General features: G+C 38.7%; 2 protein-coding genes across 3 annotated transcripts; both read right to left on the bottom strand.

Moving 5' to 3' along the window:
- Nucleotides 1-42: 42 nt before the first annotated feature.
- On the bottom strand, nucleotides 43-9,686 carry LOC102781662 (cholesterol 24-hydroxylase-like). Its single transcript, XM_087852157.1, has 15 exons — nucleotides 9,225-9,686; nucleotides 9,077-9,154; nucleotides 8,710-8,791; nucleotides 8,333-8,406; nucleotides 5,177-5,263; nucleotides 4,957-5,095; nucleotides 4,697-4,807; nucleotides 4,443-4,605; nucleotides 4,181-4,246; nucleotides 3,534-3,606; nucleotides 2,950-3,034; nucleotides 2,758-2,868; nucleotides 1,191-1,279; nucleotides 997-1,063; nucleotides 43-913 (listed from the first exon to the last, which is right to left on the bottom strand). Exons 1-15 carry the CDS (start codon nucleotides 9,371-9,373, stop codon nucleotides 761-763), a joined length of 1,527 nt encoding a protein of 508 aa, XP_087708283.1. The 5' UTR covers nucleotides 9,374-9,686; the 3' UTR covers nucleotides 43-760.
- A 1,260-nt stretch (nucleotides 9,687-10,946) lies between these two features.
- Nucleotides 10,947-15,891, bottom strand: LOC102792679 (cholesterol 24-hydroxylase-like). Of its 2 annotated transcripts, none has more exons than XM_087851877.1 (15): nucleotides 15,696-15,891; nucleotides 14,669-14,746; nucleotides 14,484-14,565; nucleotides 14,287-14,360; nucleotides 13,677-13,763; nucleotides 13,462-13,600; nucleotides 13,262-13,372; nucleotides 12,999-13,161; nucleotides 12,440-12,505; nucleotides 12,185-12,257; nucleotides 12,017-12,101; nucleotides 11,671-11,781; nucleotides 11,399-11,487; nucleotides 11,216-11,282; nucleotides 10,947-11,133 (listed from the first exon to the last, which is right to left on the bottom strand). In XM_087851877.1, the coding sequence occupies exons 1-15, from the start codon at nucleotides 15,842-15,844 to the stop codon at nucleotides 10,984-10,986; spliced, it is 1,524 nt and encodes a 507-aa protein (XP_087708003.1). In that variant the 5' UTR covers nucleotides 15,845-15,891; the 3' UTR covers nucleotides 10,947-10,983. The 2 variants fall into 2 exon arrangements, with proteins under 2 accessions (XP_087708003.1, XP_087708004.1); XM_087851878.1 differs by lacking the exon at nucleotides 15,696-15,891 and adding an exon at nucleotides 14,827-15,020.
- Nucleotides 15,892-16,098: the final 207 nt, after the last annotated feature.

Genomic DNA, 16,098 nt, shown 5'->3' with positions numbered 1-16,098 from the left:
ATTAAAGAAGAAAAATCAGACTACGCCTCACGACTTTTATTCTTTATTGTTAAATGAAGCACAGATGTATTGTGTACTTTTAATAGCCGTGATTTCGTTGACAATAGTTGAGCATTGAAAAGCTGGGCTGGTTTTACTGAAATGAAGCCCCAAAATATTCATTTAGTTAAAAATCAAAAATACTTTAACCTATGACAGTAGGCTTTAGCTACATGCATATTTGATTAAAGATTAAAAAAATATTACCATCTGTGTTTAAAGCAGAGACAACTTCTGGGAGAGTTGTTTTTCTGAACATTGAATTTAAACAGCTTTTTAAAAGTCAGAGATCTCTGCAAGATCTCAGCGCCCCCATGTGGACACTGTCCGTAAAGGCATTAAGACAGCAAATCGGGTACAGAAATATAAAACACGCTTGTTTCCAAATGATTTCCATTTACACACATATTAGTGTTGTAGGCACAAAGAGGTTTGTGGTTATGAAAAAAAAGTCACTACACACCGCTATATGATGAGTTTGTGCATGATTAAGCAAACAAGTGCAAATGGTATTTAACCCAGCTGTCCCCATCAAAAAAAATATGGTCTATATTGTAATGAAAAAATAATAATTATCACCATCATTTAATTTCGCTTTACCATGTAATTCATATCTGATACTGTTTTTATTATAACGATTTATTTTTTTAATCAGGAGTAGATCAACACAGTTTTACCTTATAGACCACTATGATTTCTTTTTATGTAAAGTCCTTTAAGATCATTTATTTTTGTAATCCCTGTGACTCAAAGTGCACAACACTCCACTCTTTGGTTTGAGTGTGCCAGCATCCAGGATGTCAAAGGTCTGTCCCGGGACGAGAGTGAAGTCAAACCTCTGGAGCAGTTTGGCCATCACCACTTTAGCCTCCATCTAAAAAACACAACAGCGCCCACAGAGATGAGTCAGTGTGTTTATAGGTGAGTGGGTCTTCATGTTGACACTGTCATCCTCACCTGAGCAAAGTTCTGTCCCAGACACGAGCGAGGACCGAGGGCAAAGGGGTAGTAGCAGTAATGAGGCCTTGTTGAACAGATAAGAGACAGCCTCAGTTACTGTGAACCGTTTCACTCATTTAGTCTGAGGTAATAAAGTGTTTGCAAACATGAAACAGAATAAAGTCAGCATGGTGAAACAGTGTTTTTCTTACTTGGGAGCATCTGGGTGAAATCTGTCTGGATCAAATCTCAGTGGATCCTTGAAGAATCTCTCCAGTCTCCCACTTACATAGGAGCTGAACTAAATATGAGAAGATTTAATTTTACATTTTAACCATAAATGTATTTGTTCTTGCTTGAATAAGACCTCATTTTTTATGTTTTTCTGGCAACTTTGTGACAATTTTGTTTATACATACACCAGTCAAAGGTTTGGACATATCTTCTTATTTTCTTTATTATGGGTTTTCTTTTTTTCATGACTATTTACATTGCAGATTCTCACTGAACACATCAAAACTGTGAATCAACACATTTGGCATTATGTAGTAAACAAAAAATGTGAAATAACTCAAAACATGTTTATATTTTAGATTCTTCCAAATAGCCACCCTTTGCACTCTCTCGATGAGCTTCTTGAAGTCATCGCCTGAAATGTTTTTCCAACAGTCTTGAAGGAGTTCCCAGAGAGGCTGAGCACTTGTTGACTCTCTTGCCTTCACTCTGCGGTCCATCTCATCCCAAACCATCTCCATTGGTCAGGTGACATCTGGTGCGGCCCTCCATCACTCTCCTTCTTGGTCAAATAGCCCTTACACAGCCTGGAGGTGTGTTTGGGGTTCAGTGTGCCTTCAATTCTGAATAAATCCCCCACACCATCACACCTCCTCCTCCATGCTTCATGGTGGGAACCATGACGTTTTGTGCATCACACAAAGACACAGCAGGTGGAACCAAAGATCTCAAATTTGCACTTATCAGACCAAAGCACAGATTTCCACTGGTCTAATGTCCATTCGTTGTGTTTCTTGGCCCAAACAAATTTCTTCTGCTTGTTGCTTTTCCTTAGTCATGGTTTCTTAGCAGCTATTTGACCATAAAGGCCTGATTCACCCTCCTTGATGTAGAGATGTGTCTGCTAATGGAACTCTGTGTGCATCTATCTGAGCTCTAATCTGAGCTGCTGTTAACTTGCTAATTCTGAGGCTGGTGACATGGATGAGTTTATCCTCAGCAGCAGAGGCGACTCTTGGTCTTCCTTTCCTGGTGCCGTTCTCATGTGACTCAGTCTCGTCGTAGCACTTGCTGATCTTTGAATGTGTCCCCAAAGTTTTAGCAATTTTCCAGACTGACTTTCAGTTTTTAAAATAATGAAGGACTGTCATTTTTTTTTTTACTTAGAATTCATATTATGGCGAGAACAATCAGATCAGGGCTGTCAGCGGTGTACCAACCTGACTTCTGCACAACACAACTGATTATCCCAACTCCATTGAGGCGGCAAGGAATACCACAAATGAACCCTGACAAGGCAGACCTGTGAAATGAAACCACTTCATGTGCCTACATCATGAAGCTCATTGAGAGAAAGCCAAGAGCTTACAGCGCTGTCAACAAAGTTAAGGGTGGCTACTTTCAGGAATCTGTAAAACATATTTAGAGTTATTTATCTTTTTTTCTTCGCTACATAACTCCATATATCTTGCTTCATATATTTGATGTCTTCAGTATGTATTTATCATTTAGACTTACAAACATATTAAAAAGAAAATGACTCACAACAACGCTAAATCCCCCGGGTATGTGGATACCATCAATCACCATGTCTTCAGCAACGTCACGAGACGTGCCCGGAGCTGTGGGGTAAATTCTCAGAGTCTCCTTTAACACCTGAAGGAAGGTTACAATGAGTGGTGCACACTTTGGGTGAGTTATTAAAATAAATAAATGAATAACTAAATTTACATGTACCTGTGACAGGTAGACCAGCTCTCCCAAGTCGTCATAGCTTATGTCACGTTTCATCCCAATGACATCATCGACCTCTTTCTTCGCTCTAAGAAATAAAAATACAATTTAGAAAACCAAACTTCACTTTATATATTACAGTTATAACTGCAGAAATATTACCTAAATCATCTTTAGAGTTTAACACAGGTCATAGGAGTAAATACATAGAAACAGATGTAAAACTACATTTTTTATAGAGAAAAATGCACATCTATATAAATGTCTGTAGGCTTCAGATTTATAATATTCTTGGGATTGGGAATATTTTTGATGTTTAATATTTGGATGGATCAAATTAGAAGTTGTTTTCACACAACGGGTTGACAATCAGATCAGAGGGACACACTGATTGTAAGAACTGGGATCAGACTGACTGTACAACAAGTGTGTCACGACAAGAAGATTTCTGAAGATCTCACAAACTTTTGTTTAAGTCATCTTTACTTGTAGGTTCAGTCAGATCATGTTTCAGGTCATATTCATGCAAAAATATAGAAAGTTGTAAATAGAAAGTGTAAATTGTGAAGTTCTGTTTGACTTCTTACTTCTCCAGTATTTCAGGATGTCTTCCAAGCGCCATGATGCAAAAACCCAGTTGATTGGCTGTTGTTTCTTGGCCTAAAATGTTACCAGTTTGTCAATAATGCGTCAGAATATTACCTCAATCAAGAAGTTGTAATCCTAATTTGTACATCACAACTCTTTGAGTCTTAAAAAGCCTAGTTAACTCAAAATCGATAATATCATTATGTAATAAAACAGATATGTTTATTTTTTTTGATTGATATTTTACTCATTTTCAAATGTTATGGTCCCGGTCACAAATAAAGATTGAAAAGAGTGATAAATATGTTTGTTTGTTTTTACATTTGAGACAAACAGTCAGTAACACAGGAACTAGAGTTGTGTCACACAGTGTGTGTGTGCAGATATTATGCAGCCCCTCTGGATAAGAAAGGACAGTTTTGTCCATGCTAAGTGAACACGTGTTTGAACAGTGATATCAGGAAGCTCTACAATTAACATTAAACTGCAGCACACAGCAGCAGGATACAAAGTCACAGACAACAGTGGCCATATTGTGTAAAACTGAAAATAAAACACACTCTTCAGTGCTGTGAGCTTCGTCTGATGCTACAAAGGAGCTTCCAGCTGCATTTCACACATCAAAGATGAAACAACAGAGACTCACCTGCAATGAAAAATGTCACAAAATTGTCCAGCATAAATTCTTCATCTTCTTCAGTCATGTTTTCCTCTGAAATGAGGAGAGAATGGACAGATACATCGATATTTAACTTCTCCTGGTTTCCAACATTACTTACAAACCACATGAGAACTGAGAAGGCATCAAAAACTGTGGGTCACATTTTTGTTCTATTCACTTTGTCTCATCACAAAGAGAATAAAATATTGCTCTAGTCTAGTCTAATGTGAAATTTGGGAACTCCAACCTTGGCTTGCAGTTTTGATGATTTGTGTCAGGATGTCTTTGGGGACCTCGTCACCGTTTTGCATGGCGGTCTTTCTCTCACTGATCCACTTGGCTCCAGTTGTACGGAGCAGGCGGCACGCTTCCCTCACCTCATTAACGTATCGTCTGTTCTTTGGATTGAACTGGAATGGCAGACTGAAGGGTTTAGCATGTCATTCTGATAACAGTGTTGTTGGCAGACATACTGCATAATAACAAACGCTGAAGTAATACCTCAAAAAATCTGTCTCTAAGGTAGGTAACCATTCCTTTCAGACATGTCTCAATGGCTTTAGGGAAAGGTGAACTATTCTTCAAGAGGTCCAAGTCTACCCCAAAGGCAACCTGTTATCAAGATAAGACATGCACAGCAATTCACTCACGCTTAGAACATGATTGTAGCCTTTATAAAAAGTTAGAAAAGTTAGAATAAACATGTTTTTTATTCTTCAGTATTAAGAAAAAAAACAACATGTTAAGGAAGCTCTAAAAACCTTAGTAATAACATCCAGAGTGACACAGTTGATGAGATGGAGCATATTAGCTTCTTTTTTACTGTCAGCAAGCTCTGCAAGTTTATCCATCAGTTTCTCTGCTCTCTCATTGAAGGTTCCCATTAGACCTCTCAGATACCTGGAAAAAACAAAAGTTTGATACAGAGGAACAGCGACTAAAGGATTAGTCGCTGTTCGTTATTATAATTTCATAACTCACAAGCTGCTGAATGCAGGGTCCATGATGCGTCGCTGTTTGTACCACCGCTCATGATCCCGTGCTGTTATCAGACCATCACCTAAAAACCTTGAAGACAGTTAAGACAATGATTTAAAAAAAAAATCTGTGTAGTGACTTCAAGAACAAAATAAATGTCGCTGAGGGGCAAAAGAATCCAAAACTCAGTGATAATAAAGAAATAATAAAAAAATTAAACAAATTATAGCAACACATTCACCCTCTCTCCTGCCAGGCGGGCAGGTGCCTGATACTGGCAATCAACACTGTCCCAACCAACCACAAAAATATTATGCAATGAGTTTCATGATATACACCAAGCATCACTGTTAAAAATTACGATAGACAGCATGAAAATGTCATCATCATAAATTCGTACATGGCTCCTATAATATGATCACTGAGGTCAGGAGTTAAAATGCTAAGATGTGACGCAAGGAGAGTATCACAACATGGTAATACTATCAAGTTCTATTCATTATGACTAATAAAGTATGCACACATAACTACAATAAAGTCACTCAGATAACAGTGTTGGGAAGGTTACTTTTAAAATGTATTCCATTACAGATTACATGCCCCAAAATGTATTCTGTAACGTATTCCTTTACGTTACTCAATGAGAGTAACGTATTCTGAATACTTTGGATTACTTAATATATTATCATGCTGTTTACAACTACATGAATGTACTATTGCTGTGATTTATTACTGTTACTGAAGGTCCGCGGCTCCGAACCGTAGTAAAGGGACCTCTGACTAATACGGTGGGTTCTGTGTCGGGCTCGTAGCCGAAAAATAGCTTTACTTTGTTGTCTGGGTCAACTTTGTTAGCGAGAGACAGAGAGAGGCGTTGAAAGGCTGCTCCAACGGAACTTATTGTTTTTGGAGGAAAACACGAACACGGTGTACAGTCGAGTCTTAATAGCTTACTTACAACTGGGCTCGTCAGGCTCTCTTCTTGGCTGCAGTGGTTATTATTATATTTACATGCTTCCAGCTCCCGTTTCTGCTCGATGACAGCTCGTACTTTTCCTTTTTCTCCCTCCCTCGCTCACAGACACATAACGTGTATGGCAGTCCATTCTCCCTGCAGCACGGACTACACTGCCCATGATACTAAATTCTTTAGAGCTATACCTGTAGCATTCTGCCTATTAGCTTAGCACAACAACAAAAAGGCCTGTCACTACCCAATCGGATCGGGTACGGACCCGGAAACCCGATCGGTACCCCGCATGCGCGAAAGGTGTCTACTTCCGGTCTTAGCGTTTTACGATAGTTATGGGTCAGAGTATCTGTTAAGATGTTAAGAATAATGAGTATATCTTAAGATGTTTGCAATAATGAAGCATTTCAATACAATGTAGACAAAAACGAAAAATAAAAAGATAGTTACAGATCGGGACTCCCCGATCCTTACTGCGCATGTGCAAAGTCAGACCGTACAAATCGGGTCTACCCGATCCGTACTGCGCATGTGCAGATGCTTTCTTCTTCTTCTGTTCGTTTAATAGCAGTTTACTCCCCAGTGTACGAGGATACTGCCTCCTGCTGACCGAGCGAATGAACCCTATTGTGAACTGAATTGGCGTCATTACAAACGTGTGTTAAATTTGATTTAGTGATAGTCGAGTGTGTTTATGCTTGTCTGTGAGGAGAGGATTGACTGGAATAGTGATGATGATGTCCGCTATCACTGTCAATTGTCAGTAAACACTTAATCTGGCTGATGAATCTTCACGTGACACATTGCTAAGTCAATATTATTAAGTCTGTAATTAGGCGCCATTCTTCTTATTTTACGGCGCTGTTGTTCAATCGGGGGACGCTCTCTGTTGAGGAGAAAAGCATAAATTTGTTTGTATACGGATTATCCATTGTTTAAATGTCCCGGGCAGTCGAAAAGGAGGCAGAGCTGTTGAGAAATGCTAGGAGCTAACTGGGCGCTAACCGTATCATTAAAATATATTGAATGTCGCAATGTTGGCAAAGAGAGGAAGTGACGTAAGATTTGCGCATGGGGGGTACCGATCGGGTTTCCGGTACGGATCGGGTAGTGACAGACCTCTCTCTTTTTTTTTTTTTTATAAACTTTATTTATCACATTTTAGACATACAGTCGAGTAAAACAGGGATCACATAAAAGATGACATTGTAGTAGTACAATGAGGAACAGAGAGAGTGACAAGGACAGTGAGACAAAAGTGAGTACAAAAAAATAAAATAAATTAAGGGGAACATAAATAAACAAAAGTTTGCAAGAGCCAAAATCAAGTTAGCAGTTTCAATCGGTTATAGATGTTAACAGTCTTGAGAGCCTTAGTGTTTTTTGATGAGGAGATTGTCCTTATATATTGTGCAAGTTCCATTTTTAATACAAGAAGTTCAGGCTTTCTGCCGAGGACTTTGCTTTTGTGTATATGAAATTTTGCCAAAAATAAAACCAAATTTATAAAGAAGAAAGCATCATTGTCCTTGTCTTTAAAATTATAATAGCCAAAGATAACATCCTTATAGTATAGTTGAAGATTAGGGAGAACAGAGTCAGTAATAAACTTGTGGAAATCCTTCCAGAATTTACATGTAAATTTACATGACCAAAACAGATGAGAAACTGTTTCAGGTTGCTCTTGACAGAAGGTACAATTTACATTTATTTCAGCCATAAATTTGGACAAATATTGTTTGGTAGGGTAAAACTTATGAATCAACTTAAAGGAAATCTCTTTAATTTTGTTTGTTAAGAAAAACCTTTGTGGTAAAGTCCAAACTTTTTTCCATTCAATATCTGTTACAAAATTGGCCCAATAAAATATGGCTGATGGAACAGAGACCATTGCATCCTGAAAGAGAGATCTGTGACAGACCTCTCTCACCCAGGAAACACCCTGTAACCATGGCAACCGTAACGCTGCCGCCAACAGAACCCAAACAGTCCTGACCCGCGACAATATGAAACAGGGAAGTACCGCAGTGTAATCCATTTATTTCAACAAAGTAACTGTATTCTAAATACCACCTTTTTAAACGGTAACTGTAACGGAATACAGTTACTCATATTTTGTATTTTAAATACGTACGGCGGTACATGTATTCCGTTACACCCCAACACTGTCAGATAATGTGATACATCACCTTTGACCAAACAGATTGAAGAGTCTTTTATAGGTAGACTTCTCTTTAAGGTACTTTGGGGACATCAGGATTTCCTGAAACCAGAAACAAAATGATACAAAAGTCTGACAAAGAAGAAGAAGAAGAGGGCTTTAAATGTGAACAAGTCCCCAAAAGGCCAGTAGCTGGCACTGTTTATTAGCAGGGACCTCTGCCAACAGGATTGATGGGTGCACTTTCACACACAACAGGTTTGTTGCACTGTAGTCATTTTAAACTGAAACAGCAGAGATACACAGGTACTGCTAATCACAATAATTCACAGATTTACAGTAATAGACCCTTTATTAATGACACCTGTGTACTGATGTGAAAACAGTCAGGTGACAAGTGTTTACCTTGGTGGCCTCTGGACAGTACGTACACAGTGAAACGTAGTGAAGCACATTTATCCTGTAAACAGGTCCGTACTTCTCGGCCCTGCAGGTGACATCTTAATTAAACCTTTTAAAGGCGTATGATATTAATAACGAGATTCTGCAAGCACTGTAATACTGCAAGCAATGTATTTGTTATATAGGCAGAAATTAGCAGGCAATTAGCGGCAAAATATGCTGTGAAAAAGGAAACTGCATTCAGTTCAATACAGCCAGGCTAGCTAGCGTTGGCTGGCAGCAGTCCCAAACACTGACCTACATATTGTGTTAGCTTAATGGTTTGACGTGTTGTTTTTTCCGCATAAAACATTGTTTGCGCTAAACTTACCACTCCAGAAATTTGTCGTGTATAATTCCGTCATTTTTCATCGCCTTCAACATCGTTGGTGAGTGTCCGAAGAAAAAACTGAGGAGGAAACAGCGAGTTACTCTCAAGCAATGTCCGCATAACTGCTTCAGCCGACGACTTTTCCTACCTGTCCCTCGGCGGCCCGGGGATGTGGTCATACTTCATATGAATGTATTTAATGTACAAGCAGTAGCCAAGAAACGCAACGACGAGCAGAAAGAAGAGAAACGTAAGTGCCCGAGCAGCCAGGCTCAGAAGCAGGCTGGAAAGTGCCATCCTGGAAAATGTCCCGGAGACGTCCGTGTTAAAGGTGGTTGTCCTTTCAGTTAGAAAGTCCACGGTCAGATAAAAGCAGCGAGCCTGTTATCAGTGACTCTTTAGACTGAAGTAGCCTATGCAGTTCAGATCATTAAGACGACACTCCATCACAGTTTCCCACTTAAACTTCAGGAATATCGATATGTTAGGAAGCAGAAACCATAGTGCTTCCAGTTCAGCTGCTTTAATGTAAATAAAGTAACAAGAGGTTCACTGGAGCTGCAACAACAAGAAAACCTGAAAGGGAAATGGCTTTTCAGCTGGACCTCTGCAATGCACTCATCGATCCCAGTCCCTTTAAAGCTAAGCGTATCGTATTTGATACATGTGGTTTTGTGAGTTTTGTTTGTGTGACCTTTATTTACCCTCAAAAAAATGATACAAATTGCATGACAAATTTTTAATGACTAAGTTGCAAAAATATGGCTAATGTAGCTATAAATGTGATACAATTTAAACACATATGCAGATTATAATTTGATACATTTTTATGCATTTCTAAAGGTTCAACGTACACTCCATTATCAGAAAAATAAAGATTTCTGGCAGTTATTTCATGGTTCAGGTTTTAAAGGGCTAGTTTTGCTGGTACCTGTGTCACTGCTGGCAGCATTATATTATGAGCTCCTGATGAGATAATTGACAGATGTTGTCCTGATTCATCCAGAGACCATCAGTGAGCTCTGTGGTGGTATTGATTTAGAGTCCTATTCATTCTCTCTCTCTGATATTCACCATGTAAAAGGACATTAAATCTTGTGAACTGTTTGCAACTTATTTACAGAACAGATTTTTTTAAAGTGCTCAGTAAATTCACTTTTTGCAAATTTTTATTATTACTGCAAAAAACACTTTTTAATGAAACATTGTTTTCATATTTTCACTCTATACTGTTTCACTTGTAAGTCACAAGTGATTTATTGTTCAAAAAGCTGAACACAAATATGATTCTATTTTAAATAGAGTGGTGTTTGATGTACTTTTCACCATGAAGGTTTATTTTTTGTTGATGTCAGTAATGCCATTAACACAAATAAAATTGACTTAGAGACATTTTTAATTCATTTTAATTTTACTTAAAACTGACGTCCAGAATTATTAAGTTAATGTTATAGGCATTAAAAGTCCTTTTGTAGTCATGAAAAAGCAATGACAGAGCTACATTAAAGTAAAGAGAATATTAAAGTCAGTGATCATCAAAAATATATATATATATATATATATATATATATATATATATATATATATATATATATATATATATATATATATATATATATATATATATATATATATATATATATATATATATATATATATATATATATATATATATATATATATATATATATATATATATATATATATATATATATATATATATATATATATATATAATAAAACAATATTCATTATTGGTTTTTTTTATTTATTTATTATTATAAAAAATAGATTTATTATATCAAATTACAATCACATTAATGCTTTTAGATTTTTTTTTTTGTTTACATTAGTAAAGAGTATCCCATTTTTCTTCTATGGTCCACTACCACTTGTGTGATGTTGCCTTATTTTTTGTAATCCCTGTGACTCAGAGCGCACAACACTCCACTCTTTGGTCTGAGTGTGCCAGCATCCAGGATGTCAAAGGTCTGTCCCGGGACGAGAGTGAAGTCAAACCTCTGGAGCAGTTTGGCCATCACCACTTTAGCCTCCATCTAAAAAACACAACAGCACCCACAGAGATGAGTCAGTGTGTTTATAGGTGAGCGGGTCGTCACATTATTTAGCTATACTCACCTGAGCAAAGTTCTGTCCCAGGCACGCACGAGGACCGAGGGAAAAAGGGTAGTAGCAGTAATAAGGCCTTGTTGAACAGATAAGAGACAGCCTCAGTTACTGTGAACCATTTTCCTCATTAGGTAATAATGACCAAAAACAAGAATAAAACATGTCAGCATGGTGAAACAGTGTTTTTCTTACTTGGGAGCATCTGGGTGAAATCTGTGTGGATCAAATCTCAGTGGATTCTTGAAGAATTTCTCCAGTCTCCCGCTCACATAGGAGCTGAACTAAACATTAGAACAGTTTATTATTTATCTCGATTCCAGGTAACTTTTTTTTAAAGGACTTAAGCTGGTGGGGGGCTGTTTGAGTAAATGATTAGAAGCATAAGCCTCTATTTTAATATATATAAAGAGATCCATCTTCAAACCAGAAGGTATTAAAACATATTTAAAATCTTCACAACTTACAAGAGCAATAAATCCTCCAGGTATGTGGATCCCATCAATCACCATGTCTTCAGCAATATGACGAGATGTGCCCGGAGCTGTGGGGTACAATCTCAGAGTCTCTTTTAACACCTGGGGGAAGATTACAAGGAATATGTGTAATGTGTATGTGTTAGTCTGCATTTAACCCATTCACCCAGTGAAGCAGTGGGCAGCCACTGACTACTGAGCTATCCCTGCCTGTAAACTGGTCTTGTGTCCTAACACACGAGATGCCGCCTTTCATTGTTAGTTGACGAACTTTGATTTTTAATCTCATGGATTCACACTAAAAACATTACCACAATTTTCAAATTGCCACATGTACCTGTGACAGGTAGACCAGCTTGCCCAGGTCATCGTAGCTTATTTCATGTTTCAGCCCAATAACATCGTCCACTTCTTTCTTCGCTCTGAGAAATGAGAAAACTCCATAAGAAACCAAAGTTCACTTGTTCTAATGGAAACTGTTATGTGCTATATTTTGAGTTCTTACCTTTCCAGTATATCAGGATGTCTTCCAAGTTCCATGATGCAAAAAGCCAGCTGATTGGCTGTTGTTTCTTGGCCTGAAATAGCACAAATGTATCAAAATTGAATCACAATACCACCTTAAAATGAACACAACACTTCCTGTCTGATAAAGATTGTGACCATGACGTAACTATGCGAGCTGCAGGAGCCTGTCACTGGAGGAGGGACGGGTCTGTCACACAGCATTTTAAACATTAAAGCTGAAACAGAAACTCACCAGCAATCAAGAATGTCACTAAGTTGTCCAACATCAACTGTTCATCTTCCTCAGTCATGCTTTTCTCTGAAATAATAAGAACATTGACATGTTAATTAATATTTGATTTCTTTGTCTATGTCCTGTACTTACCCCGCATTTTAAAATTATCAGTCAGGTTTATTTTCTGCCTCCATAAACAGATATAAACAAAAACCTCCATGGCTAATACGATGGTAGGATGATAAATATTTAATTTATTGCATATTTTAGAGATTCTTTTGTTCCAGCAGCTGAAATACAAATACTACTACTAGTAAACTTACTAAGAATTAAGAATAACTGAGTAAGTGATTAAGCAAACAAACAAAACACACAAGAGCTACTGCAGCAGGCAGCCACGCAACATGGCGCCGTCCCTCACGCTGAGAATGCGACGTCTTTTCATTCATCTTCATTGTATTTCTTTACTCTTTGTGTAATATTGAAAGCAGTTTAAAATCTGTTCTTTCCCGACACAAAGAATCTATAATATTTCTCTTATCCAGTCTAATCACATGTCAGATTTAGGGGCTACAACCTTGGTTGGCAGTTTTGATGATTTGTGTCAGGATGTCCTTGGGAACCTCGTCACCGTTTTCAATGGCGATCTTCCTCTCGTGGATCCACTGAGCTCCAGTTGTACGCAGCAGGCGGCACGCTTCCCTCACCTCATTAATATACGATCTGTTCTTTGGATTAAACTGGAATTGCAGATTGAACAATTTAACATGTCACACTGTTAACAAGGCTTTTTTCAAACATACTTCATACTAAACAAAAAAGAATCGACATCTCAAATACCTCAAAAAATATGTCTCTAATATGGGTAACCATTCCTTTCAGACATGTCTCAATGGCTTTAGGGAGAGGTGAAGTATTCTTCAGCAGGTCCAAGTCCACCCCAAAGGCAACCTGAAATTTATCAAGAAAAAAAAAAAAAAAAAAAAAAGTATACACACACTCACCCTGTAGAAACTGTAAAATTGACTGTAATATAATACCTTAGCAATAACATCCAGAGTGACACAGTTGACAAGATGGAGCATATTAGCTTCTGTTTTATTGTCAGCAACATCTGCAAGTTTATCCATCAGTTTCTCTGCCCTCTCATTGAAGGTTCCCATCAGACCTCTCAGATACCTGGAAGTAATGATAGCTTTAGACAGAAGCAGCACGGAAGACACTGTTGTGTGTTTTTGTGATAACTGAAACTCACAGGCTGCTGAACGCGGGGTCCATGATCCGGCGCTGTTTGTACCACTGCTCATGATCCCGTGCTGTTACCAGCCCATTGCCTAAGAGCCTTCAAAGAAGGAAGTTGAGAAAATACTTTTTCACAAATTTGAAAAAAATAAGGGTTTAAACAGTTTGGATTTGTCAGCTGATTTTTACTTTGTTAAACTGACATTACAGGATAGTATTACATCCGTTTTAATCTTAGTAAAAGGAACTGAACAAACCACAGCATCACAAAGCTCACGTCTACCACTAAATATTGGTAAATGAGCGCAAGTCGCACACTGGTATCTGCTGATATCAGCCTTATTTGACTGATGCAAACCAAACACAAAAAAGTGTGTGTGTGTGCGCGTGTGTGGTGGGGGGGTTAGCGTGTTATTTACCCTGGACAGGTCACCATCCTGTTAATCTAACCCGTGCTCAGAGAGAACCCAAGCAGACACATGGAGAACATGCAAACCCCACGCAGAAAGGCCGGGACAGATGTTGGATTTAAACCCAGGTCTTTCTTACCAACTCTGCTTTTGAATTAGTGTATCCTTATAAAAATTAAAAGCGAATGAAGCAGACTGATAAGTCAGTGTTACCTCTGACCAAACAGGTTGGCAAGTCTCTTGTAAGAAAATGCATCCTTGGAATACTTTGAGGACATCAATATTACCTGAAGCAAAACGACAAAAACATTGAACAGAAAGAGGATTTACTGCCAATTTTATCAAGAGTTATGCTTTTTGATACAAAACAAACTTCACTATTTCACACTGAGGTTAACGGCGGGATTTACCTTTGTTGCTTCTGGATATGACACAGACACTAGGACATAATGAAGAGCATTTATCCTCCACACAGGCCCATACTCCTCTGCCCTGTAAACGACATGCTGTCATTTAAATGATACACTTAAACATCATTATTGACACTGAAATGCTATTTTCAACTGCACAAAAACATAGTTTGTACTCAACTTACCACTCTAGGAATTTTACATGTACATTTCCGCCATTTTTTAATATCCTTGAAAACGTTGGTGAATGTCCGAGGAGAAAACTGGGGAGAGGAGCTTTAAATTAACAAGATCAGTCGCACATAATGTCAGCACAAGTGTTTTACCCAACAACTTTACCTACCTGTCCCTCGGTGGGCCGGGTATGTGGTCATATTTCATATGAATGTGTTTTACGTACAAGCAGTATGCAAGAAACGCAACGATAAGCAGAAAGAAGAGAAACGTAAGAGCCTGAAGTGCCGAAGTCAGAAGTGTGCTGGAATCTACCATCCTGATGGTTGTCCTTTCTGTTAGGAAGTCCGCTGCGGATAACACCGCAAAAGGTCCCACAAGGCGACACAAAGGGGACTCAGGGGGTCACGAGCTGATGTACTCTTAGTGTACAGAGACACACCAAATGCTCAAAGCTGTCAAATTACTTCTTCTTCCTCTCAGCTCTGGTGCTCAAACAAATAGTACTGCACCTCTGATTGTGTCTCCATGTCACCTGCTATGGAATAAATGGAAGTGGGAACAGGTGCGCTGGAGAGGCAACAGAAAGACAACCCCCACAATGGGTGAAGGATACAGTCCATTGCTCTCTCCTCATCTTTCCTGACTGACTTTTCTCTAGTTTTAGGGTCCTCGTCACTACACTAGGGCATGCTCCTGCAACACAGCAGTAAATGCATTTGAAATGAGCCATTCTCACAATGTGTGCTTCCCACTGGGCCGACAACTGTAGATAATAGTGTTTTTCCATGGCCTGATGGAGCGTGTTCTTAACCTGTGTGACGTCATCTAGCTCATCCTGTTAAAAGGAATATATCAATTTAAGAAAAGTGCATACATGCCTGCCAAAAAAGTAGAAAATTATAGCATTTACACAGTTTTCATTTTATTTACACCCCTGGTCCTCTCCATTTCTCTCATTCCTTCGCTCCATTCCCTCTGCGGACATTACTCTCAAGTAATGTCCGCATAACTGCTTCAGCCGACGACTTTTCCTACCTGTCCCTCGGCGGCCCGGGGATGTGGTCATACTTCATATGAATGTATTTAATGTACAAGCAGTAGCCAAGAAACGCAACGACGAGCAGAAAGAAGAGAAACGTAAGTGCCCGAGCAGCCAGGCTCAGAAGCAGGCTGGAAAGTGCCATCCTGGAAAATGTCCCGGAGACGTCCGTGTTAAAGGTGTGTAACAAGTGTCCCTTGACAGTTTGCTGACTTCTGCCGTGTGATTGGCCCAGGAGCTTTAAAAGGTAGTGGGTGTGTTGGGGGAGGTCAGTGGTCTTCTGTGGGAAGTTCCAGACTCTGGTGCGAGTGGGTATATTGTTCGGTGTGAGACTTTTGCCGTTTTGTTTGGATAATTTATTATGGTAGGTGCCCGCTTTTAATGCGTGCTGCAAAACAC

The sequence above is a fragment of the Neolamprologus brichardi genome, chromosome 15 (genome assembly GCF_056152115.1).
Source record: "Neolamprologus brichardi isolate AB-2024 chromosome 15, ASM5615211v1, whole genome shotgun sequence".
Classification (NCBI taxonomy): Eukaryota; Metazoa; Chordata; class Actinopteri; order Cichliformes; family Cichlidae; genus Neolamprologus; species Neolamprologus brichardi.
Note: the sequence above shows the minus strand (reverse complement) of the source record. Positions and strands in the feature narration are given on the sequence as shown.